At 40.6% G+C, this 25,614-nt stretch overlaps 1 protein-coding gene across 3 annotated transcripts in view; it reads left to right on the top strand.

Moving 5' to 3' along the window:
* Positions 1–359: 359 nt before the first annotated feature.
* The window catches only part of PRMT8 (protein arginine methyltransferase 8), a 57,173-nt gene continuing 31,918 nt past the window's right edge, over positions 360–25,614 (top strand). The window contains exons 1-2 of one of the 3 annotated variants that reach the window (XM_088051271.1): positions 360–455; positions 1,407–1,625. In XM_088051271.1, the coding sequence (XP_087907397.1) occupies positions 1,476–1,625 (150 nt within the window). In that variant the 5' untranslated portion in view covers positions 360–455; positions 1,407–1,475. Of the gene's footprint in view, positions 456–880; positions 1,626–25,614 lie in introns of those variants that run through there. The other 2 variants (XM_005531032.3, XM_088051272.1) reach the window with 2 other exon arrangements.

Raw genomic sequence — 25,614 nt, 5'->3', positions numbered from 1 at the left:
GAGATGGAGCTGCGGAAAGTGAAGTTGGAAGGATTAATTATGTAATACGCCCCCTCTCCCGCCCTTACCCACAGCAACACGAGCGAGGTAAACCCAATCCTCCCAGCTGACAACTCAGAACTAGAAAGCGCCCGGAGGAGTGAAAGCAAAATAAACGTGTGGGGAAGGTGGCGATGCACTCCTACAGAGGAAGATGTCATTAGGAAAAGGCTAAAAACAAGTTCAAATCACCTTTAGCCTCTTCCCTTCCCTCCCCAGCAAGACCTCTCCCTCCGCCTCTTCCCCTCTCCTCCCCCCAGCTCCTCCTCCCCCCTCTTTTCAGCAGGAGCTGCAGCCGGATCGGGACTATATTCCTACAGTTCACGGCTCTCTGGCGGAGTGTGGATCCTCCTGAAAAACTCCAAGTAAAACAGGAGCTGGGAGCACACACACGAGAAGATATATTAAGAAAGCAGGTTTGCTACTTAACTCGGAGGAAAGAAGCTGGAGCAGACTTCTTGGGTTGCTCTCTAAGAGCCTTGCCGAGAGTCCTTGCAAAGAAAAGTGTTGCTGATTCAAAAGAAGAGGAGGGATGGGGAAGAGGAAAAAAATTGTGCATGTCTGTGTGAGAGGGAGACAAAGTGTGTGTGCGTACGTGTGAATGCGTGCTTGTGTGTGAGAGGGTGTAGGCGACGGGTGGGGGGAGCTTGAAATTATATATATTTTTTTTTTTTTCCTACGAAAGACACGTGAATGCAATTCCCAGTGAGGGGCACCAAGCTCTGCCCAAGAGCAGAAGGGGTAGGGAGAGGGAAAGGGAGAAGAGAGGGAAGGGAATAGGAAAGGGAAGGGGAGAGGGGGGGAGGAGGGAGGGAGAAGGAGGAGGAGAAGAAGGGATTTCTATTTCAGCAGACATTCATAGAAAGACGGTGGCAAATTCTGTGGCCGTCTTTAAAGGAAGTGTCCTGGGACATAGAAAGAAAGAAGCCCAAAGAAGGAAAATAAAGGGCTATGATTTCCTTGTCCTGTTGCTTTGTCTCTGGCTCCCTCTGCCTCTGGAAGAGTAGCCACAGGACACAAAGATGCCCAGCTGGTCACTGCACGCCCAAGTTCAGTTTAGCTGGTGCTTCTCTCCTGTTTAGCCTGACTGCTTTCTCTGAAGGGGAGGACTCATAGCCCGACAGCCTTTTAGTTTAACCTGAAGAGTGTGTGCCGCCTCTCTCTGCCCACCCCAAGAACTCGCTGGAGGTGGAGGAGAGGGGAGAAAGAGGAGGACTTGAAAGTGCCTGAGGAGCTCCCGATGCTAAGAGGAGACAAACATTCCTGTGGACGACGCAGAAAGGACAAAGCTGACTGATTTATTGCTGTTTTCCATTTTTTTTTTTTATTTTTTTTTTTTTATCTCCCTGTCCTTTGGCGCACACCAGTGTTTGGAGATCTTTGAAAACACAAACCAAAACACCAGCCCCGAAGCCCCAACCCCTTGGCTAGCTCTTATGGGAATGAAACACTCCTCCCGCTGCCTGCTCCTAAGGAGGAAAATGGCGGAGAACGCTGCCGACAGCACCGAGGTGAGTGAGGATGCGAGCCGGAGCCGGCGCCGCGCTCCCCCAGACCCGAGCACCGATCTCTGGGCAGAAGCAGCAGTAAGTGCAGAACAACTTTCCCGGCCCCTCCGGCCAGCTCCTGCCTGCCGTGCTGCTATGGTTTCCTGCATTTGCCCCCCCATTTCCCCCCCCCCCCTTCCCGGATCCCCTCCCCGTAGGCAGAGAAGTTTGCCCGGCCGAGCCCTCCGGGCGCTTGAGGCTGCCCGGGGCCGCCGCTCCGCCGCCGCTTCCCGGCAAGTTGGGTGGCCGTGCGGAGCGGAGGGTGTCGGGTCTGGGGGCAGGGCGGCGGTAAATTGGGGTGCTGGACACGCCGAAAGGGACAGACCGTCTCTTGCGGCAGCACCTCGGCCAGCTCCCCGTGCTTTCCGCCGGCAGCCTTGGCTAGGAGCGTTTGGGGGGACTTTAGGAGCATCCGTGTCTCTGCAGCAGTCTGGATGTTACCGAGACGAGATGCCCGAGGTGGGGGCTCTCCGGCTGGCCTGGGCAGTGCCGAAAATAGCTTTGCACTGCCGTCAGGCCAGGAGGAGGGTACCCTGCGATCTCTCAGGTTTTCTGCAAGAAATCCATTCCCGCCCCCCCTGCCGCCGCTCCCCCACCCGTTACCTTCTGCTTCCTCAACATTGGGGCTGAGCAGCCCCTGTTTACTTGTCTGGGGCTGTCTTGACCTCACTGAGACTTCTCAAGGGATACAGCAGTGTGCGAAGTCTCAGGTCTGGAAAAGCAGAAGGATGCAGGATGCAGTCCCAGCATCTCTGGGAGCATGTGAGAAGGAGACAGGCGAAAGTGCGAGCGTGTGCCAAACTCGCTGTTTCTATTAATAGACTGTGCCTAGCACTCTGACTGAACACTTAACACATGCTTAAGCAAGCTGCAGCACAGCCGTGCACAGACCCCGTGGACACTGCACCCCAAACAACTTCACAGCTTTGCCCTTGCAGGGGCGGCGCTGAACCTTCTCCCCAGTTACCCCGCAGAGGGAATAAAGAGCAAAACCTACTGTGAACACATGACTATTCCAGTCTTTTTTATTTCCACATCTCTGCCAAATGCCTCCTTCTTTCAGTTAGTCCTCCCAGTAGGTGTCCTGCTCGCTCATGAATTCCATCCACATTTCTCTTCACAATAGTGTTCTCTCTGCTTGACCTTCATCAATATGCCTCCTTTGCCATGCCAGGTGAAGAGCCACATTTTCTTAAATGAATATGATGTAAGCACTAAATCAACGAACATGCCTGCTACTCTGCTACTGCGCTACAACCCCATAAAGTATTGGTTGCAGAAGAGGCATCTATAAATAGCCAGAAGTCTGGCTGCACATCTGTAAACACTCGTAGTCCTGACAGCACATATTGCATTATAGGTCCCAGGATCCCAGGACAGGATTGTACAAGCACAGACAGTTTCTTTCAAAGCCATTTTTTTCAATGGAAATTGGTTTTTAGACAGGGAAAATAGGTGAAAAGAGCTCTTTAAAGATTCCTTTTCAGTTCCATTCACTCTTAGCACGTTCTTGTTGTTTAATCATGTTTTCCTGCTTGTGCAGTGCTGCACACACTGCAATGTTATTTTGTGGAGAAGGATTTTTTAAACAAAAACAGATTCATTCCAATGCTGCATACTGGCTAGGAGAATATTCAAGTGCTGTGCTTCCTCACCTAAGAGTATGCATCAGTGACAGACTTGTGAAATGAGAGGGAAAATATTGCAATTAGGCATATCCTGCTCCCCTTCTATCTTCAGAAAATCAGGAGGGATACATTTGTACCCCATGCCTAGATAATTTCCGTTTTATTGGTGTTCTTATTTCTGATATGGACTGAGGGAAGTTGTCTGTCTGCATATGTGCAGAGGTAGGAGTGCACCAAGCAAAATATGCCAAGACCTGTGAAGCTCTTTTACTTCTCAAGCATCTATATTTAGCAAAGTCATATGATACCAGTTTGACCTTCAAACCTGTATTTCTCTAACTTTCTCCTGAGATTAACAAATATGTTTGACAGAAGGAATGCAGGACAAAATATCTCACTTTTGGACTTAACACAGTGTCAGAGAAAATTAGGAATTGGTATAAATTTGCTTAATTTGAAACAAATGGGGTACCAGTAATACTCATTATTTGATACTAAATTTCTGAAGAATTTTGATGTTACAGTGAAATAGGCATGATACAAAAAAAACCAGCTGTAATGAGAGATGAATAATTTAAACATTTAACAACTGGTCAGAATTAGCCCTACTACCAAATTACTCCAAAGACCTCGTTCTTGCTTAGATTGATTTGACCCAATGTACTTGTGTTACATCTTCATAGTATATTTTTTATGTTTTAGGTTTGGTTTTCTTCTTTTAAACCTGCCACAACTAAGAGCTTTTATCAAAATTTTGGTCAAGTATGGCAAGTATACTCTTTCAGTTGTAGGACAGTTTAAAACAATGCATTAAGTCAAGGAACATGGACACTGCATAAGAAAGTTTTAATTCCCTTGGCTACCCTCTGTTGCCCATAGCTGCTACCTCGAGCTTAAAGAGCTTATGGAAATCATGACAACAGGCACAAACAAGGAAAAAACAAAGCTACAGTAAGACAACCCTCACTGTTTCCTCAAGCAGAAATACAGAATAGAAAAGCAATTGCCCACTAGCATTACTTTCCAGTCAAGGAAGACACCCTGTGTTACCAGGAAACTTAGAAAACTGAGCTCCCGTGGTTTCAGCTGTACAGACATTTACATCACTGGTATCCCCACAGCCTTATATCTTGATACAAAGCGTGATCAAGTCAGTCTGAGTGCTGCCACAGGTGCTGTTGGGCCTTGGATCAGAATATCAGAATATCAGAACGGTTTTGCAATTTATTTCACTGATAACAGCCTGATATTAGTCTATCTGCCGGAGTTTATGTAGGACAAGTGGTTTATTGTATGTGTTTATAGTACCCTGAGAATACACAGTGTTTTGTATAAAACTAAAAGTCAAGGGGGGAAAAAATCCAAGATTTTTCTATTTAGACTCTGACTAAATTCCAGGGGGTTCCTCTAATAGGAAACTTGCCAGAATGGTTTCAGATCCGTGTCTGCAGTGCACAAGGAAAAAAAGATGCAGAAAATCTTTATTGTCCATGAACATCACATTCATTTTAAGAGATGTTCCACTGGAGCAAAAGCTATAGAATCCCTCCTCAAGATACAAAAATGAACCTCTGTATCTTTTGTCACAAAAGGAGGCTTGTCTAAATAAAACAGGACTGTTTGCATAAATAACAGATGCAGAATTGCATTCTCTGCGAATAATTAAAGACACTCTGACAGAAAACAAAGTAAAAGAGAAACTGTTCTTTGTAGAACATACGCACAAAGTTCTACAAAATTCATGGTGCTGTCCTGCTGTAGATTTTTTTGTAGATTTTGTAGTTTTTCTATTTTAAATGTATTATTTGGAATCTTTATCAATAGTAGGCTTCCAGTGATGGAGAAAAAAATCAAGTGTGCCAGACTGTAACTTGTGAACGTGTGCCAGGTGAAGGGAACACAATCATAAAATCATAGAATAACTTGAGTTGGAAGGAGAATTAAAGGTCATTTACTCCCCCCACCTTGCCATGGGCAGGACATCTTCGACTTGACCAGGTTGCTCAGAGCCACATCCAACCTGACGTCAAATGTTTTCAAGGATGGGGTGTTAATCACCTCTCTGGTCAACCTGTGCCAGTGTTTTTCACCTTCCTCACTGTAAAAATTTTTTTCCTTATGTCTTGTCCATATAAAAGTCTAGTCTAAATTTACCTTCTTTTAGTTTAAAACCATTATGCCTTGTCCTATCACAACAGGTCCTGCTACAAAATTTGCCCCCATCTTTCTTATAGGCCCCCTTGAAGTACTGAGAGGGTGCAATAACCCCAAAGTGCCACAATTGCACGAAATGCCAGGGTTTATGTGCACATCCAAAAGATGCCTGTGACAGGTTAGTGTCTGACTGAAACAATCCTATAACTTGAAACTGATCTGGTTTTGTGCAATCTCATTGCTCAGTAACTTCATAAAAAGCAATTCTTGTGCTGAAGACTTCATGGTGTCTGTAGAGAGAAAAGATTCCTGTCCCATTGCTAAGAATAGAGAGATCAGTTAATTTATTTATGGCAGCATAATAGAGTTCTCCCTGAATGTCCTATTATGCAAACCTTCGGCTTTGGTTAGGTTTGGGGTAACATGCCTAATAGATGTACTTCCCTAAACAGATGAATAAAACTGATTCAGGATTATGTGATCCAGGTTAGCAAAGGTAGCTGACTATTCTGTTGTCAGAAGTGGGGAGGTTAAAGTGTTCTATCTACATGAAATCCAGTCATACCACTACCAAGGGGGGAAAAAAATATATAGAATCTATTGAAACCATGAGCTTCTGTTTGTGATTTATGAGTAGGAAGAGGGATTTCTCCTTAATAAGTTACCAAAGTAGAAATTAACAGAAGCAGAGCGGTGTGTGTAGCAGAAAATTGGACTGAATTTATTCAGTAAACCAAAATTTTGGTCCTGCTTATTGTGCTGGGTGATCTTGCAGATAGAATTTAATCCTTCTAAGCTTTTCCATTCATTCTATTGAATTCTGTGGTTCATTAGTGAAAAGTGTTGTAGGAATTTCTTATTTGGTGATATTAAATTGCTGAGAACAGCATATATGAATGAACATTAATGAGTGGGTGATGTTTACCTGAGAGAGAAACGACACTGCTGTATGGTGTATGTCTGGGACTAACAGATGTCACAAGAGGTCTGGCCTGGCATCACAGAGCCAGCTGAGGAGGCAGTTTGTAACACAAGTTTCAACCCTACTGAGTGGCCACTCATAACTTTGAAGGGGAAAAGTGGTGGGTGTGTGCAAGTAGTGTAGGTGAGCTGCACAGTCCAGACCACTGGCTCACGATCCAGAGTTTTTGCGCTGCTGGCAAGGCAGGCAGAAAGCTGACCCATGATGTCAGGGCTTCACTGGGGTGTGGGCAAATTCTCGAGGGCTACAGAGACAGCTTTATAGAGTTAAAGCAGAGAATATTCCACCTCCATCACATTTTGATCCCTTACAATGCTCCTACTAGAACTTTGTCACCCGTGCTATTAGACTAGTACAAGGTAGTTCTAACATAGTCGTAGGGGCTTCTTTTGGTTTCTAGCCAATTCAAGAGTGGGGGAGCAGAAATATGGCTCTGAGCCATCTTCTACAACTTCAGCTGTGCAGAACATTAATTTAGCTCAGCTGAAGATACAGCTAAATGCATTCTACTCCTTTCTCAAATCTAATGCTAAAAGTTTAAGGTATTGACCATGATATTTTGGCCCCATTGAAGAAATAGATTTTAGTTTGCATTAGAGATAGGATGAAGAAACGTTAATGCTTAAGTAAAGAGTAACAACAATCAGAGCAAAGTTTCAAGATAAAGATGTCTTAGCATGGTTCATCCTCTGTCAGCATAGGGTTGTTTCAGTGAGTAATGTTTTAGTGCCAAGAAGAACGGGATTTTTAGAAGGGGTGTGGCTCATATTGGTGACATCATGGGCCAAATCTCATTGTGTCCTTGTGCCAATGCTAAAACAGGACTTCCATGCTAGTGAGCAGGCTTTAATGACACTTTTTTCCCAACCTCAGCTTGTGAAAAGCACCAAATTTTTCGGAGAAGAGCACAAGATATTCTGTAGATTATAGATTTTGTAATTGTTCTACCTCCATGCAAAAAGTAAGCTTACCAAGACTGATTAACATGCCTTCCAGAGCTCCATCCTCAGCCTGACTGTGAAAGATGAAGGCTTGTGCCTTTACTGGTGAAGGCAGAGCAGAGAAATACTTAAAGGTAAAAAAGCATTGAACCTATTCTTTTCATAAGATTTTGCCTCAGTCTTTCTGAGTTTGCAACAAATTTCAATCCCTTGATGGGTGAGATAATGAACAGGTGAAGGGGATGAATGATGAAACTTGTTGCTCTTACCTGATTTCACAGAGAATCCTGTTACCTGCTGCCCTGATCATTAGCTTTAATTCCATCTTTATTTTGATTTAGAAGTTTTGGATAAAATGCATCTTTTCCATAATTTTATTTTTTCCTTGGGAGTAACCTCTAATTAACAAAAACAAAAAGCGCTCATCTGAAGGAAGCAAAGAAGAGATTACCCAGTAGGTGGCTGAGCTGATGACCATGAATGTCTATTCCCCATTCCAGAATGGAGCAATTTGTGATTAATCACAGCCTGGCTCTTTCCTGTGTCCTTGAACGTGTCCTGGCTGGTTTCATGAAGTGTTTTGGCATGTTATTTCTTTCAGGGTCTTGAACTGGAGCTGAGTCACTTCACACATGGGCACTACTTCCTTCTTGCTATTTCACTTTTAAGCTGAGATTAAACTTGCAGAGGGACAGGTACTGATCTCTTCACTCTTGTGACCAGTGACAGGACTTGAAGGAACAGCGTGAAGCTGAGTCAGGAAAGGCTTAGGCTGGATATCAGGAACCAAAGAGTGGTTGGGCAATGGAACAGGCTCCTCAGGGAAGTGGTCACAGCACCAAGTCTGACAGAGTTCAATAAGTGGTTGGACAATGCTCTCAGGCACATGGTGTGATTTTTTGGGGATGGTCCTGTGCAGGGCCAGGAGCTGAACTCAGTGATCCTGATGGGTCCCTTCCAACCCAGAATATTCTATGATACTATGACTCTACAATTCTGTGATTGATTCTATGATTTAAGAGGTACAGTAAGGTCAAGGATGATAGCTTTACATATTTCTTATAAGCTAGGTTTGTAATGTCCCAGTTCTGAAAAATAAAAAACCCCAAAATTTTAAAAGGTATGTAAAATGCTGTCTTTTACATGATCTACATAATTATAAAAATGGAAACTCACTTAAAAAATCTGGAATAGAAAATCTATTTATCTTTATTTTATTTCATCAACAATTCAGAGATTTAAAGACCAGAATTGGAAATAAGGCAGACTCATTTTCACTAGCACTCACTGCCAAGTTCACTTTTCTGAAAATTCTATTAAGTGCAGAAATTAAAGATAATTTTCCTTTGTATTTTTAGTGTGAAATGCTGTGATCATAAATAAGATCTCAGTGTTTTTCTTTCCAAAATGAAGAGAATATTTTAGTAATAAAACATTTGAAAGGATATTAAGGTGAGAACAAATAGTTTAGTTGACATTTTTGACAGAGAAAAAATATAGAAGGTGAAGAGAATATTATTCTCCCTCAGTTAAAATAGACTGTCCTGCAGTTCATGCTTTTGGAAATTTGTGTGTATTGAGGACTGTACTTGGGTCCTTTCCTCACGGAGTGAATGCTTGTTTAAAAAGAGGCATTGCCACTTTTTCTAACCATTCCTCACAGAAAAGGAGTTACTTAAGCTCTTAAGCTTTTCATTTCATTTTTGAGGAGGGGTGACCTTGGAAGAGGAGCATGGAGGTGGGTCTTTTCTAAGACTTCGTTTTATACCACTGTTCTCCTAAACTTTTCCTGGTGCCAAACTCTTCACCATAGTGCAGCTGGCAAGCTTCCCATTCAGCATTCTGTTTGGTTTAGACCGCACACTTCAGTTTCCAGTGCTCTCCTTGTCCTGTCCCAAGGTACCAAGTATATCTGAGATGTTCTGCCACAGTTCCTCCTCTGTCCTTCTTTTTAAAAGAAAAGGTAGCATTTCCATCTCTCATGTCAGTGAAATGATGAAAGTGAACATCTACTGACTGGGAAGCAGTAATATGTCATGGTCTTCAAGAAGTAGTGTTGAGGTGTTCCCTCAGTGGCCACAAAGCACTCTTGGGGTCATGTGTGGCCTCACAGTTCTCCTGTCCTTCTTTTCCTTTTTTGGCCAGACAGCTTCTGTTTCATTGCTTCCAATGGGACCAGGAAGGCTCAGACCTGGTCTCTGAGCCCAGAATAATATGTGACCAAGACAAGGCCTCCCAACAACAATCTGTCAGCTCAAACTTTATTTCTGCTTTGCACCTTAATTTCTCATTCAGATCAAAGAGGAAGAGAGGAGGTGTTGCCACCTGTTTCAGTTTCTAGTTGTGTCCTGTTGCTATTCTTCAATCCATTGTGAAATTTGACCCCAGCTTGGGAGAAAGACCAGCTACTGATACTCTTTTCCTTAGTCACAAACAGAGAAGTAATTTACCCTTCCTGTAACTCATTCTGAACTAATTCTATTTAAGGACCATATATCTCATGACTGTGCCCCATATTAGACATTAACCTGTCTGAAGTACGGGATTTGTACTTTTTTATTTTACTCTAATATGATTTACATTAGGATATAAATATATATGTAAATATATATTTACACTGGGATATATATATATATATATATATATATATATATATATATATATATATATATATATATATATATAAATATACATTAGGATCCCTATATAAATAGGGATCACAGTGGTGTAGCAGAAACACAGATGTGTCGAACAAACTTCTGTGGACCATCTCATGCAACCTCAAGCCCAGTGTAGAACAGTCACCAGCATATGATCATGTTGGCCACTGCTGTCTCTGGCCAAGTCTTGGAAATCTCCAAGCACAGAGATGCCACTGCCTCTCTGGGTAACCTCTTCCAGTGCTGCACAGACCTCTCAGAGGATAAGTTTTTCTGATTGTCCTATTTGAACCTCAGTAATTCCAGGTTGTGACCTTTTCACCTCATTATCTCATCTCCTGATATTTAGGAGAGTTCTCTTCCATATTCTTTCTATCTTTCAAGTCCTTTCAGGCTGCTATTAGATTGTCCCTTAGTCTTGTCTTTCACAAATCAAGTTCAGCACACAGGTTCTTGCAGGTCGTCTTCTTAGGCCCATGACCATTGTATTGTACAGAATCTTGCTTACCTCTTTTTAACTAAAGGCTGTGCAGAAATTGTTATGAGAATGGAAAGGAAAAATATTTTCCTAAATGGAAGAACTTAGCAGAAGACTAACTGATGAATGCACATGGCCAAGTAGTGTCAGTAGAGTGTATTTTACAGAATTCCCTTGTGATTGAGCCCAGCTGTATATCTGATATGTTCTACTTCAGTATTTTGGGTCAGTAGTTTCATATTTTCCCTAGAAAGAGAGGTCAAATCTAAAAAGTAGCACTGCTTCTTACCCACAGCTTGCATCTTGTCTAAGTGTACATCTGGAACAGCTGTTTCAGGAGGAAATAAAATGAGATAACCACATCACAGTATAGAGTTGTCTCCTTAGGAGGCACAGTGTTTTAAACCTAACTAGGATTAGCCAAATTTACTAGGAGCAGGGGGTGTTCTGCAGTTGCTAGGGATGCTTGCCTATTGTCGAGCCTTAAAAAAGGTAAGGGCTATCATTACTCTTTCAGTTTTGTTGGTTTTGGCAAAACCCAGAAAACCCTCTGCAAGCCTGAAGCAGACCTAGGATGCAAAACTGAGATAGAAAGCAGTTATTGGGCAGAGAAGACAAAGGGAGGGAACATATTTTAGCGGGCAAGAAAGTATGTTGCAGACTGAAATTTCAGCTGAATCCGTTTCAGCTCTGTGTAAGTTTGCTGATGTCTTAGATTCTTTGGAATAGAAGAGGCAAATGTAAAGTTACCCTCAAGTAAAAGCCCTGTTCTGGAAAAATATTATATTTATAGACGACTATATTTAGCCATGTAATAGAATGGTTTGCAAATTTACTCGAGGTCAAACTATATAACAAAAGTATTTTGTGAAGTTGGAAAAGAAAAGGCAAGAGGGATGAAAGTCAGGAAAGTGGGTGGGCATGTGGATGGAGGGAAAAAAGAAGGGAGGGTGAAAAGGGAAGGGAAGGAGGGAGGAGAAAGGAGAAAGAATGGGAGAGAGGGAGAGGTAGGGAAATACAGTCGAAATACAGAGAAACACAGGAACAGTAGAAATACTTAAATTCATTATCAATAAGTCATAGAATCTCTCTGTGACTCCTTGAAGACTGTTCTTGTCAGTATAGGCCAAGGTGAAGAAAGCACTCAGTACTTTTTGGCCTTTTCCTCATGCATTGTCCCCAGGGCCCCTGCTCCATTTAGCCACAGGCCCACATTTTCCTTAGCCTCCCTTTTGGTGCCTGTGTGCTTGCAGGTCATTGTTCCATTGTCAGGTTTAACAAATGTCAGGAATCAAGGAGCTGTAGGCAGAGGTAGCGGGAGGCCTTCAGAGGAGCAAATCAATTTACCCTTTCACAGCCTATCAATAAGGAAATAACAGGGGAGGGTTGCAACAGCCTGTAAGGTCTAATGCAAATCCCAGTTTCTCTGTCAAAGTGAATAAGCCCAACATTCACTGCTTTTTGACAGATTAGTCAGTTATGAAATAAGAGGAGACAGTATGTAGTTCTAGGCCTGTGATTCACCCCCACCAATCATGAAAAAAGAAATAACATAATATAGAAAAAAAACCAAAACTCTTTTAAATTAGTAATCAAGGTATGTATTTTACAGCTTCCTTGAAATTCTCCATTAAAATTTGTCTTTACCAGTATTGTCTCACAAATGATTGACCAATGGGTAGTCTCACTTATAAGGGATTTACAATACTGAGAGACTCTTCCAGTGGAAACTTTTCACCAGCTCTTACACCTTTGCACACACACCTGGAACCCACCCCAAACTCCACTCCAATGAGTAGAACCAGGAGAACGTGCAATATTCCTCCCTTGTCTCCATGTCAGGATTCTAAGCAGCAGCTCAGCTCCAACTGACCTCATCTCACCTCGTAAGCACATTGTCATCGCTGAACTTGACATATTACTGTAAAGATCATTTTCCTAGCTTGCTGTTTCAACTACATTACCCTTATATTGATATCTAAATTGCTGAATCTTTATATTCTTTTAAATCCAAAAGCTGATTGCACTTCCCAGGGCTGTTCAGAGTATGTGTCCTGCTACCTATCTGAATTTCTTATTCAGCACCAAGAGATTAATTCAAGCCTCCAGTGCCAAACTCCGTCTCACACTTCTTAGATTTTTCAAACATACTTTAATGTATAATGAATAATACTAGCACCATGACAATGTGTATACTGTTTAATGAAGGTTAGCCTAAAAAAATTGTAAAACTAGGCTAATGGCTATATTTCTTATATGTTTTCTCTGTATTTGACATTCAACTTCTGTCCTGCTTTTCCAAGAGAATTTTTTTAATCACATAAACTTAATGGGAGGCAAAGATAGATAAGGATTTAGATAAAGAAGGTGCTTGCACTTACTTGTGTGAGATTTTCATGAAAATGTGAAACAATTCTCATAGCCTCAATACCACTGTTTCATTGAAGAAAAAAAACAACTCTGTGCTATCTTCTGTTTTTTCAGGTCTGTTCCTTTCACAACAGAAAACAAATAATGCTTCTCAGTGCTCATAAAATATGTCTTTGTTGCTTTGTAAAAGGGAAGGCAAAAGTATTTATGTTTGCAAGACCTATCTCCTCCTGGTAAAACTGAGTATTTTAACCATGCCTACTGAAAAACAAAGGCATCCTAAGCTCAAGACAGGTTTACCCTCACGTAAATCAGTTTCAGCAGAATTATTTTTGATTTATATAGATTCAAAACCAGCTCACATCTATATATAAAATCGTATTTAAAAGGGTGAATCACCGGTTGTTTTGCTCAAGAAGAGAGTTTGCATCATTCTGTTTCACGATTGTATAAAAATGTTAGGAGGTTACTTTTTTGTATTGCTTTCTTAACCGTGTTTAAAAGATGGGTGTAAGATACCAAAAGCTTATTTGATTCTTAACACAAAGCTACAAAAGCCTGATTTATATCAACACAGCTATCAATTGCTGCTTTTGAAATACACAGTGTAAATACCTTTTTAGCAGTTGTGACTCAGAGCCCACCATAGTTAACAAATCACTGAAGATCTCTGAACATTTCAGTAGATGTTTGATTAATAATGCAAGAAATGCTGAACACACTGGTTTGCTCATGTGTGTCAGTAGCACTCAGCATGATTATTTATTGTAGAATCAAGTCCATACCAGCAGGATATTTAAAAACGCTCCTTGTCTACCGTCTGTAATATGGAGCAAGAGTAATTCTGCTGAAACTAGAGGTATTACTTTTGTTCTGCATGTTAGATATATATCCATTTTCTTAAATGACTGCTGAAAACACATTGGAGTCAATTATGGCATTTGCAGCCCACCTGAGAAAAAATAAATTACCAGGCCAAGGAACTGACGGGTTATTAATCTCCGTCTCTTCCAATGAAATTTCTTGCACTAGGTAAACTAACACCAAATAACATTTAATGGCCAAAAAAGAGCAAGTGTAGTACATTAGGCTAAATTTACAGGGTGGTTAAGAACATATAAGTTGTCCTTGCTATAACCGGGACTAGTCTCAGAAATATATACAATTGCCTTTTTAGTCTGCAGAAAGATTATTAATTATTTATCCATTACTAAGCAGACTGTCATGGTTTAACTCCAGTTGACAAATAAGTACCACACAGTTGCTCCTTCACTCCCTTTTTTCCCCATGGAGATGAGGAGAATCAGGAGAAAAAAAAAAAGAAGCAAAACTCATGAAGTAAGAAGAGTTTAATAATTGAAAGAATAAAATATAATAATTACAGTGCTATTACTACTACTACTAATAATAATAATAACAATAATAAAATAATTTTAATAAAATGGAGAGGGAGAGAGACAAACAAGTGGTGCACAATACAGTTTCTCACCACGGACTGATGCCCAGCCCTTCCCTGAGCAGCAAGCAGCGGCTCCCAGCCATCTTACCCCAGTTTATACACTGAGCATGATGTTCAGTGGAATATCCCTTCAGCCAGCTGAGGTCAGCTGTCCTGGCCATGCTTCCTCACAGATTCTTGTGCACCTGCTCACTGGCAGGTCATGAGACACTGAAAAGTCCTTGGCTTCGAGCAGGCACTGCTCAGCAACAACCAAAACATCAGTATGTCAACAGCACAGTTCTCACACTAAATCCAAAACACAGCACTGTGCCAGCTACTAAGAAAATGAACTCTGTCCCAGCTGAAACCAGGAGAAAGACTTACAAGTAGCTTTCCTTTACATGGGCATTTTAAACCTCAGATTTAAATTTAATTAGCTGCTTTGACATGGTTATAAAGTACCATCACCATTAAAAAAACCAAACATCGATACCCCATGTAGTTCTAGAATCTGGTAATTCATGAATTACCATAAAGTACTCAGTCACACAACAGTTTCTTCTCTGACACTATTCCAAATCAGGAAAGTTACTCTGGTCCCCATCTTAGAACTAAAATTAAAATGTGATACATAACCCTAATTCTGAGTGAGCAGGACTATGCTATTAAATAATTCAATAACTGCCTTAACATTGTGATCATTTGTCATTTCAGCCATGCAGTTCCTTAAAGAAACATTAATATGCTTGCTTACAAAATCAGGTATATGTGTGTGCATACATATACATACAATGTTTTATATTTACTTAAAATTCAAACAGGGTGTGGTGCCATGACTTTCATTTCTTTGTGCACCCATATTAGTTTTGTTAAAACTGTCAGAGAAGAGACAACTATGCCTATGTGGGCTCAAACACTGTAAAATGATAAAATCCTGGTTAAAGTCTTACACCACATCAAGTGTTTGTATATATATATGTATATGTATATATATATATATATACATTTATATGTTGATAGAGAAACTCTGTGTTTAAAAAGACAGTTTCATGAAAAAGTGCTAGCTTTGTATTTCTTTGCGTCCTTTGTGTTCACTATGTTCCTCTGTACGGGTGTTGTGGCAAAATTCAGTTTAGATGTGGAGAATCACAGGAAGATGTACCCTTCCATTTTGAGTTCAAAACCAACCTCATATTTTAGATATAGTACCAGCTGAGCTGAAGTAAGTTTAAATTCAACTAACTTGGTGAGCTGTTAGTAATACAAGCTCCCAGTGCAGAAAGGAAGCATTTAAATATATTTGTCTCACAGAGTTTAGATCACTTCCAAGCATTCACACCTTTGATTCAGCAATTAAATATAGTTGGTCTTTTTTTCTTAAGTTCTCTAACACCTACACACCTCATAGGTCATAGGGATGCCCACCTGGATCCTGGGTTCCCTTACCTGCCCCATAGGGTCTCCCACTGCCAGCTGTGCCCTGTGACAGGATCAGAGGCAATGGGCACCAACTGAAATGCAGGAGGTTCCATCTGAACACCAGGAAACACTGTTTTAATGCAAGGATGACTGAGCACTGGCAGAGATTGGCCAGGTTGATTGCGGAGTCTCCCTCTTTGGAGATAATTAAAAGCCATCTGGATACACATAGGCAACTGGCCTGAGGTGGTACTGCTTGAATATAGGGATTGGACCAGATGACCTCCAGAGGTCCCTTCCAGCCTCAGCTGTTCCATGATTCAAACTGTGAAATCAAACACAACATAAAAATAAAATTGGGAATCTAAGTGTTTTATATGTCTGTTTCACACATTACATTTGCCTTCTTTGCTGGTATTTTAAAATCTGGTAAGTTTAGGAATCTATAACAAAGGAGCACAGCCTCCGTTTTTTCCTCAAACATTCAGTCCTGTGAAATTCTGAGTATGTTCACATCTCTATTCACTATGGTGTTTTTTTACACCTGATGGACTGAGGTCTCAATAAAATGAAAAGGACCAATGATTTATTAAAGTCACTGGATTGTACAGTCTGTACAGAACAAAGAAAGTCAAGTCAATTAACTTAATGTGCTAGGCAACAATTCTATATTTAGCTTTTCTCACTTTGCATTGGTTTTAGTTTTTTGACTGCTGGATATGACTTTGCTATCTCTGACATCAATTGAAAATAAAAATCATTCTCAATCATCTGGTTTTAGTGTGAAATCCTAAATTAAATAAAAATAGCATTATTTATTTGGGATTTCTTAAGGAGTTTGAGGAGATGCTATTGTCAGTTTCCACTGTTTTTCCTTCATCTTTTAACCATCTATTTCTCCATGGTATGGTCTTCAAAAGAAACATTGCTGTTTGAGGGATACAATTTGTGGGTCTTGCTGCTGGTGGTGGAACATTGCATTCCTCTGACTGGCAACATGCTTCAGAGTTCTGCTGAAAATTACTGTGTTGTCAGTAAAAGGAGAAAAATAAGAACTGGTTTTTTTATGTGGTGCAGAATGATTTTATCTCCAGGGATTCAGTGGTTCCAGAAACAAAACCCCACCAAAAAAACCCAAGCCAGAACATGAAAACCACCCCAAATATTTTTACAAGCCTTTTTTAGGGGATCTTCTTGATCACAGTAATTTGTTTTCCATGGTATTTTAAGAAATATGAACAGCTCATTGGATAGAGTTCTAATGCTCTCTATCAATGAATCAACAAATCTTTATTATTTTCTGTTGTTACTATTTTACTTTGAATGGATCAGCTAGGATCTGGAATCTGCTCACATAAATTCAAATGCTTCAATAAGGTATCTGAGCTGCTGCCCTGCATGTCCTGTCCAAGCAGCAGAGACAAACACCTCTGAATGGCAACTCTGCCCATCTCAAACCATACTTTAAAGAAACCATTTTCTTTCTATTGATTCTAGATAGAGCCTAGGGTGATTTGGCAGCCAAACTTCAGTTATATTAACAGACCAAACACAGTGGTTTTTGATTTGTATGACATTAGTGAGAGCATACTCCCCTGATTTATATGTCTGTGAAAAATCCTATTTTTTTGTCTGTGTTTTCTACATTTTCAAAATCTTCTCCTTGTCAGAAAGCTCTCCCTCCCCATTAATTCTGAATGTGCAGCCAGTTCAGAAGTGAGAGCTGATGCTTCTTCTCCTCCTCTATCCCACTCAGCTGCCAATCATTTCATGAACAGAAGAAATATTTAAAGAAACAGCATCCCATGAATCTTGGTATGTTCCAAAAAGGAAAAAAAAACCAAAAAGCACTCCATGTCAATAAAACCTTGAATCACCTTGATTTGAAACACTGTTTTTACTTCTGCTATTCTCTGTTCTCTTTCTTCCAATTCTGAGATCATGTTAACCTTCAAATAACCAGCAAGTGATACTTTCAGTTTTATCCTTTATCGCCAAATTATCTTAAGCAATTTGCAGCTTTTTTTTTGTTTTAATTTTAAGGGGTTTTAGGGCAATATAACAGCGCATCAAAAAGCAAGGAAATCTGAAGGTCTGTTCTGCCATCAGAACACACCTGATGTTCTGGTTGGTGCAACAAAGAGTTTTGCATTGCTGTACATCATGCTGTGCCTATACTGTGGCTAAAGAACAATAATTCCAACCTTATATGTGGAAAGGTGATAAGACTGGCTAAAAAAAGGCACTGAATCTGCGTCAATGTGTTACTTTTATAGGCCTTTCTGTACCCAGAAACTTCTACTCAGTCTTTTCAAGGTTTCTTCACAACTGAGAATAGTAAAAACCTTTCTAAGGCTGAGATCCACTCTCTGAGCCTTTCAGGTTAAGAAAAGTCGCATGAATCACTGAAATTCATGGGTCAGAAGCACTTTAATCAGGGAACATCAGTCTTCACACTCATCAAGCTATTTACACAGCATCAACAGAAGACTAATTTGAACAGATGCCCAGTTATACAGATCTTGTACTGTCAGTTACATTTTCCGCTCTTGTTGTTGCTAGTAATTTCCTTTTTGCTCTACAGCTTTCCTAAGTGGGGCCACTTCTCCAGTCTGTAGTGATTCTACACCAATCATTTGCATTGCTTCTCTATTACTGCCCAAGTAAAGGGACGGATGAACCACTCATGCATGCACGAGGACGTCTCGTTACGCAGCTGCTCCTGTGGATGGATGCTCTTGGCAGAGCCAGATCTTTCCACACAACAAGAAAAAATCAGAACCCAGGAAGGATGTCAACAGAAAAGCATGAAAGGGCATGTGGCCGCTACAGAAACGGGGGAGCAGGATGCAGACTGTCCTTGCACACTTGAGACGTGCAGGAAGGACCCAGCTCCAGCTGGCACCATGCCACGCAAGCAGCATTTGCTTGTTGTAAAAGAGGCACTGACAACTGTCAGGATGGTCACAGGTTGTGTTTTGTGGACAAAGCATTGTGCTTTGTGTCCGTAAGTCAGGCAAGGATTTCCATTCTGTCTTAGCCAAGCGTGTACCCACTCTCGTCTCAAAATAACATATGCTGCCTTATGAATCAGCATCAAGAGAAGTGCTGAGGCACAAAGGGAAAGTGTTGCCAAACCCTTATGAAAATGGCAGCAATGAGAAAGGGAAGGCAAATTATAGCAGCAAAAGCCAGGATGGAGACAGCTCCTTGCTGAATAGCAATGGAGGTGGCTCAGGGTAGGTTGTTCGTAATATTTTAATTAACCTGAAACCAATCAGTATAAAATTAATACATTTTCACTCCTGGAGGGAGAAGATGCACTCTTCATCATAAATCTCAAGGGGAACAGTCTTCTTGAACTTCAAGTGCCCAAGAGAGAACTGAATTTTCCTCCTTTCATAGACTTAACCAAGTTTGTGAGGCCAAAAAGCTACTGACTTAGTTTTAGCAGCTGGGGATCCTGAGCACAAGCTAAAATGGCTTTCTGCCGATCTTCTCCCCAGTGATTTAACTACAGTTGGACTTCTTACATCTATCATTTATTTTAAAAAAATGAAGCTTTGAATGTCATCACAAGAGTTGTATTCTAATGACTACAAAGAAAAGTAGTAATTGCTAAGAGGCATCAGAGTACAATATGCTTTTGATCAGTTTCTTCTAGAAATTCCTGCATGGAAGATACAACATTAAATATCAAAAGTGTCTTATTAATGTCTCTTTTAAAGACAGTTGACATTATATGGGATTTCTGATTTAGCAGAGGCATACAAAATACACAGAAAATGGAATATAAACAAAAGTTTAACTTAGAAAAATATAAGTTATTCGGGAGGGTGATGTGAGTAGAAGGCAGCTCAACCCCATTGCTCTCGCTGAAATTATTCTGCTAGTTTCTCAACTTTAATACTTTATGTTGGGTCATGTAAGCACAGTCCACTTTGCAAGTCTGGCCAACTCAGGGAGGTTTTCATGTTCTTTTAATGAACTTAGGGAGAAACATTTAAACTGTAAGTTGATTCACTTAAAACCAGTTTTTTTGCAAGAGCTGTGGGCAGCTGCAATATTCCCTGAGTTTCACAGGCACTTCATCCTTGCCCATCTTCAGTAAGCCATCTTCAGTAAGTGTTGATGCAGAGAGACACATTCCACTTCTAGAGGTTTCATCTGTCACAAAATGATGCAAAATTCTGATAACCCACACTAAGAAATGGCTGATTCCTTCAAGGTCACACAGTGAGATGGACTTAAGACCAACACAGAGGAGAAAAAAAACTGCCAGGTGATGAAGACAAAATCTGTGCTATAACATATTAAGATCCAGTGAGCTACAGCTCCAAAGGAAGTGGCAGGGTTTCATTGCTCTGTGAAGGCAGGTGCTATTTTTTGCCAGGTGACAAATGGAAGTGCCAAACATGGGACTTCTATTCAGTGTTGCTGGTAGCTCTGCAGCAGCACTGAACTGTAAGTCAGTTGACTGTGCTGTTTTTTCTGGCACTTCAGCTCAGGAACTGCCATTTCTCAGTCTTGTTCTTCTTTCTGTCCTCACTTATCCTGCAGAGGGTAATAATAAAACTGGACACTTCTTAGGCAGAGACCTCCTCTAGAGCTGAAGTTTATCTGAAACTATGCTGAGTGTAGATCAGAAGCTTGGCTAGGACATGGTGTAGGTGGTCAATTGGATATTTTTCCTCCTGTGTACTGAGGCTCAGCAAAGCCTACAGAATATGGTGTCTTCCTGAAGAACTTCCTATAGAGCTGTTGTGACAGAGCTGAAACTCAGTGAAAGGGGAAGAAAAGACTGGTATATCAGCTGCAAAGTGACTTTCAGAGATCAGTGCCTTAGAAATTTTCTAAGCAGAGGAGGGCTTCCATTAAATTTTCTGCTAATTTAAGAAAATAATTTGTACAGATAGAATACTCTGTTATTTTGGTAATAATTAGCCTCTAAAAATAGTGGAGCTCTACTTTTTCATGTGAAGTTCAGCTTACTGCCTGATACTGAGAAAAGGCCTAAAAATAACTGGTTTTATAGTTGATTAGCACTTTCTGGTTCTTGTTCTTTGTCACTAGAGAGTCAGTTGAGATGCTGCTGGGGAGGGGAAGAGACCAGTCAGTGATACAGCTACAAGAAAGGTAGTGTGAGCATTGATAATGGAGGCTCTAACTCCCCTTGACCTCTCCTCAGCAGATTTTCATGCACTTGCCAGGGTGATGTGAAGTAACTTGAATGTACCAAGTCCTTTTTGCCTCCCTTCCATTCACTTCCATTGCCAGCAAGGCAGGCATTTATGCAGCAGCAATGATAGTAAAAACCAATAAGAAAATCACAATGGAAAGCTCACACTTCTCTGGCTTTGTGTCTTCCTAACTCTTTATAAAATGATCTGCAATAAGCTCTTCCTCTTCACTGCATTCAACTTTGATATTTTCAGTTCAGGCTTCTATAACTTTGGTTGCTATTTCTACAACAAGCTGCGCCTTGTGATGCGAGGCGTTTTAAAGTAATCTGGCACATGAATATCTCTCTACACTTGAAAATCAATAAAAACCTTCAGTTGCATTTACATTTCTGTGTACTGCTTCCAGATAACAGGAGCATGTCTTCCCTGGGTTATAGCTGATCACAAAGTGAAAACAACTTCTAGGGTTTCATGCCTCAGAAGATCACCTTGTCCTTATTTTTTTTTTCTTGTCACAAAAAGAGCTGACTTGCCTAGCCATCCTTAAAATAAAACTAATTACCATCTGTTAACAGGTCCCTAATGTTCTGACTATAGATCCTTATGCACCATTCATTGTTTCATAGCCATGATGATAAATTGTCTGTAATTCAGAATTCAGGTGGAATAACATCAGCATACCTGGGTGACCCAGCACACATTATGGAGACTACTTCTACAGAGCTTTGCACACTGAATGTTGGATTCCACAATGAAATGCAAGGGCAGCCTTTTAATCAATTTACACTGTGAGTTGTACTGTGAAAAAGAAGTTTTCAAGCAACACTGATGAGTCCTCTCTGTTGCATGCAGAAGGAAGGACAGAGAAATGAGAAACCTAGATCCTCCTTCCAGCGAGTCCAAGTTGGTGCAAAGGCAGCCCTAGAAAACTGTCTCCTTATGTACTGAGCTCCACATTACAGGAGGAAAAGAAGCTGAGTCGTGACTTGCTAAATAACGATACAGGCTTTGAGCTACTCCCAGGGAAACATTGCATGGAATGATTTCTTCATTCTGTATGATTGTATAGTGCCAAATCTACCCAAGCAGCAGGGAGCATGACTCACCAGCAACCTTGAACTTTGTTCATGTGCACACAAGAAGAACCACTTACCCTTGTTCCAGCTCCTCCCTCACAGTACCCGGCCACCCTAGAAACGGTGCTGGATTCACAGGTCTTGGTGACTCCTCTCAGCCACACATAAAACTGAGTGTGTTTCCATCCTGTGTGAAAAAACGAGGCAAGACTGGTGCAGTTTGACAACTTGTATTGCAGATACGAGGGGAAGAGAAAGACTTCACAGCTGCAGTTTTAAGCCAGTGCTGTTCGAGCAATATGACAATTTTACAGCCTTCTTGCTCTGCCATGCCAAACCTGAATGGGTCTTGGAAATGGTATGGGGGAGTTCAGTCCCTGAACAGCACCCCATAGCTCTGTGTAACTCTTGTTGATGGCATAGAAGTGCTTGCTCAGTCAGGCCAGGTGGGACATTAAATATCAGTATCAGTGCAATTAGTAAGCATATAACATTAACAATTATCACTACCAGATATAGAGGTGACTCTGCAATGAATGCCCAGTAATGAAATTGATATGGTTTATTTTTAGATTCTTTTAGTTTGGGACAGATATTTTAAAATCATCTGGAAGACCTGATGCCTTTTATTAATGCAGAGATATTTCTTTCCCTTGTGTAACTCTCTGAAAGGCAAATCAGAAATAAAATGACATTAAACTTGGAAAAGCTCCTTATTTCCCAGAGGCTGTAGCCTAATTCAAATGGAAAATACTGTTATCAGCTTTTCCTCTTCCCAGTTTCAACAATAGACAGGCAGTAGTCGTACCTCAAACCTTCCCTCTGAACAACCACAAAAAATAAGCCTCTAATAGCTCTGTCAGAACAACAGGCTGTTTCCCCTTCTTATATCTGTGCATCTGTGATTTCTTTTGTTCTAAGTAGTTTTGAATGTAGCATTTTAAAGGCAAGAGATCTGTCAAAACTCCCAAAACCCAGACATCTCAGAAGGAAAATCTGTTGCAGGAGAGCATACAAAATAGTTTATACCTACTGTTGTTTTTTTCTGGATAATTGAATGGAAGAGGAAAAGTATTCAATGGTGATCAGTCAATTTAAGTGCTCCCTGGCCTTTACTGGATATTTTAGGTGTTAGGTGCTCTTCAAATTGTGATAGAAATGATACCAATTATTGTCAATAGCAATCATAACTCTCACAGTTGACTTGAGTTCTAAATTTTAAATTCGTGTGATGATACTGGAATTTCCCAGTCAACATTGATAGGCCGGGGACCAAACATTGAGGCACTTCCTTGTTTCTCATTACCAAGTTAGCTTCTACCAAGTGAATAAAGAATTAAATTAAATGAAATTAAATTCTCATCTTCTTTAGTCAGAAAAGAGAGACTTAAAATGACAGGAAGGTAGGAAGGACTTTTTTTTTTATCTTTTGGTTTTATTTGCCTTTCATGAATCCTTGCAAACGGTCAGGATGCTCCCACAGAAAGCAGGGACTTGCAGTGTTACCATGTCAGACATAGCTGTAAATCTGCATAAGTCCAGAAGCTTCAACCTTCAAGAGACACTGGCTTTATGAAGCTGCTGATGTGCTGCTCTGTGGTCCACACACCAGAGTAAACTTTTCAGACTGGACTCTGGAACAGGAGAAAGGTTGCTGTAGCATAAACCAAACAAAAAGCTCATACATCTTAGCAAGGCACTATATTCAGAAGAGCTCCGTTCGAAAGCACGCTTTTCCTAGGAGCCCTGATATATGGTACTGAGTCAGGAAAAAGCCATGAAGTCTGGAATGTCTCTCAGAAACACCTAGCCCTGGTGGCCTAGCCTGTATTTCTCAGCCTGCCATATTTACTTCTAGGTATCAATCTTGTGTCAAAATAACCACTATGCTTGAATATATCCACCTCTTATATTCCTGATTAAATGGAAAATGGATAGAAAACCACAGGACATGTAGCCACAGATCATCACAGCTTTCTTTATTTATCTATAGTTTTCCTGTATTTAATTCCTCAGCTTTCAGATTCTTCTTGACTTATGTGGCAGAGACCATTAAACTACAACAGATCCATATGCTGCGTATGTGGAGGGAACAGCATGGTTATACATGGAGATCCATTTCCAGATTATTGATAGCAGTTAGATTAGTCTCTGCCCTAAGAAAAGAAGAATTAATTTAGCCATCTGCCAACTGTAGTTCGCTTTTGGTATTATCCACCAGAGGACAACGCTTCTAAAACACGATCCCCCGCTGAGCTGAAGCTGTGAAACCCTGGCTGTGATAGAAGTGGGTTTGAGACTTCAGACAGCTCTTGAGAACCTCCTCGCTGTGCAACTTACCTCACTTCTAATGAGGCTCAAGGGGCTCCAAACAAACAGATGGGCAGCAGAGTCCACTGACAAACCATCTGCTCAACACTACAGGCTACAGGTGAAAACACAAGGCATTTCTCCAGCTGTTCCTTGTAGCAGGGATCTTGCAAACCAAGAAGGTGCTGTGATATTAAATCTAAAATAATAATAGGCCTTAAACCTACCAAAGCCAAAGATAATCAAAATGTAACCTTCTCCTAAAGAAAGGTGCCACTCAGCACTTTTAAAGTAATGCTTTGCCATCTTTCCACAGGGTACTTTGCAAAGAATAAATTTAAGTTAATATTAATATATTGCTGTCATATTCTTTTTGTTCTGTGCTGAACTAGGACTTTCCATGCCCTGCATGGGACATGCTATTCAACATACATTGCAAAATCTCCATCTTTATGAAAAGTAACACAAGTTCAATTAAATATCAACATTTGTAACTTGTCACCATTTTTTTTACCAATGGCATTGTGCACTAAGCAGTCATGAGAGCAGATTGGATGAAGAGCATTTTAATTACATGCACTGGCACACAAAATGGTCTAGAATTGCTCACACATTTATAAATAATACAAATACTTAATATCTTTCCTGTCCTTAAATTTTGTCAACTCATTTCCTGTAATCTCAGTTCTGTTCTGTTACATGCAGCTTTAGAAGGTTTTCATTGCTTAGTAACTTGTCCTCATCTGCTTGTAGTGTGCATTCTTTAATCTCATGGAAGCAGGTTCTGTTCTTATTGTGTGTACAAATCTATCAACCAAAATTTATAACCTACCTCATAATTTGCACTAGGCTCAGGTTTATAAACCTTGCCACCTGTATCTCCTGCACAGTGTAAATATAATTGTCCATGTCTTAATATCATAGAATAACATGTGTAGAAAGGAGCTCTGGAGGCCATCTAGTCCAGCACCCTGCTTGGATAAAAGATAGCTTTAAAGGCTGGGAAGGGATATTCTCCAGCTGAAGTTTGCAATCTATGCAGTTGGAGACCCCACAGACCCTGAAAAGCATTTGTTTCAGTGCTTAACCTCTATTAGGGAGAAGAATTATTCCTGCATCCCCAGGAATATTGAAAACTGGAAGTTGGATTGCTTATTTTGTGACCTGTCACTAAGAAAATTCTGGCTTTTACCCAACAGACAGTCCCCATTAAAAATCTTGACAGTTTGAAGTACCCTGTGTCAGTTCCATAAAGGTATCACAGCACCTATCTTGAATTTACATATCTAATTTTCTTTTTAGTTTCTGTCACAGTAAGTGACAACTTTGTAAATGTTGTGATCTTTACATTCCTTTTTGATACTTGGTGTTATTTCTGCTGCAGCC

This window comes from Pseudopodoces humilis, chromosome 2 (assembly GCF_049639895.1).
Source record: "Pseudopodoces humilis isolate 2021_Gansu_Grassland_sample_001 chromosome 2, ASM4963989v1, whole genome shotgun sequence".
NCBI lineage: Eukaryota > Metazoa > Chordata > Aves > Passeriformes > Paridae > Pseudopodoces > Pseudopodoces humilis.
This window is presented reverse-complemented; position numbering and strand designations above follow the sequence as displayed.